We start from the raw sequence: 1,569 nt of genomic DNA, 5'->3' as shown, positions 1-1,569 counted from the left end.
AACTGCTCCACAGGGTTTCCAAGGCCGTGACCTTGCAGGAGCAGGTCGCCAGGCCCGTGTTCCGAGGTGCTTCTCGGTGGATCTGACCTGCCAACCTTTTGGCTAGTAGCTGAGCGCGGAACTGTCTGTACCACCCAGACGCTTATCTTCAAACCACTGATTCAAGATTCCGATTGAAAAGCTTTTTGTACTGGGAACTCAAAAATCTTCCTGCCTTTTGTCCTGGTAATGGCACTTTTGAAAATCTACTTGAAATAATGTCAAATGATGACCGATTTCTGCCCGGAGGTGTTTACAAACTGTGGACTCACGGCTACCACGTGAGCGGGGCTGGTGCGCGTTAAGAACGAGAGCTGACAGCGGCCTCAGCGTTCAGCTACAGGAACCGAGTTCACGAAATCAGGGCACATCTACTCGGGCAGGCACTGAAAGGCATGTCCATGGACATGTGCATGGTCTGTGTAAACTACTTATCGTCGACGCCAGGTCCCTTAACTGCGTGTGACAGCAGTTAAAGCCACGCGCTGGCAGGGCAGAAAGGCAGACGAAAAAATCAGAGCAACAGCAGGATATCAAAAACCGAAAAAGGTACATGCTCTTCGCTGGCGGAGGCTGACTCCTGAGGCTGACTCCGCGGGCCACCGCCCTCTGCCCTCAGGCCTCTCTCCTTCCAGCTCCGAGGGCTGAACTCCTGCAGCCACTGTGTGACCACGAGGCCCCAAGCACGTGAGCCAAACGGCTGTGGGGGAGAAGGGAGGAGCCAGGGTGTCTGCAGCCCCGCCCCTCTCCAGCCTGAGGGGAGGAGCCTGGGTGTCTGCAGCCCCGCCCCTCTCCAGCCTGAGGGGAGGAGCCTGGGTGTCTGCAGCCCCGCCCCTCTCCAGCCTTCTCACATCAGAGACAAACACACCTTCTCTCCCTTGAGCCATGTTACCTGCAGATGAACTCAATCCCTAACTGGCACCTTTCTGCACAGGCTTGTTTTTCTATATGAAGCAAGGGTTACGTACAGAGTCAGAAAAAGTACGTAAAAGCCGGGGGGAAAGAAATTCCTTCACCAGGAGATCACCAGGCCCCTGGCCCAGGCCCTCCCCAGCTGCCTGACAGGAAGTGCCCCCAGGAATCTCTTTGCCTTCCCTCTGTGGCCGGCCCCCCACCCCCCCCAGCCCTGCACCTTGCATATGGCCTGCAACTCCTCACTCTCCTTGTCGTAGGCGGCCAGGAGGAAGCCCCCGTAGCGGCCGGCCCGCTTCCCCCGGCCCAGGTAGGCGCCGATCACCACAAGGTCCAGGGTGTCACCTACTCCCTCGAGGTAGTCCTTCTTCAGCTGAGGAAGGCGAGAGGTGAGGTTAGCGCCTGCGGTGGGGGCCCCTGCTGGAGGTTAAGGGGTGTGTCGGGGAGGCTCAGGGTGTCTGAGAACTTCCAGTCACGAGGCCCGGGACCGCTGCTGCGAGGGGACCGGACCACGGACCGGGATTCCTGGCTTCCGGAAGAATACATGGGAAAGAGGCCACGGGAAACGGGAGCAGCGGGTGGGAGAAGTGGGGACCACGCTGGTCTCCTGCTCCACAT

The 1,569-nt window shown here is 58.8% G+C and overlaps 1 protein-coding gene across 1 annotated transcript in view; it reads right to left on the bottom strand.

The window, feature by feature from the left end:
- LIG1 (DNA ligase 1) overlaps positions 1-1,569 on the bottom strand; it is a 79,096-nt gene that overhangs the window by 12,448 nt on the left and 65,079 nt on the right. Inside the window, 1 exon segment of the mRNA XM_042781232.1 lies at positions 1,155-1,324. Coding sequence (XP_042637166.1) covers positions 1,155-1,324 — 170 coding nt within the window.

Source organism: Orycteropus afer, unplaced genomic scaffold (assembly GCF_000298275.1).
Source record: "Orycteropus afer afer isolate SDZICR_OR568_19922 unplaced genomic scaffold, OryAfe1.0 scaffold00099, whole genome shotgun sequence".
Taxonomy (NCBI): domain Eukaryota; kingdom Metazoa; phylum Chordata; class Mammalia; order Tubulidentata; family Orycteropodidae; genus Orycteropus; species Orycteropus afer.
The sequence above is the reverse complement of the archived record's forward strand: the minus strand, read 5'-3'. Positions and strand labels throughout refer to the sequence as shown.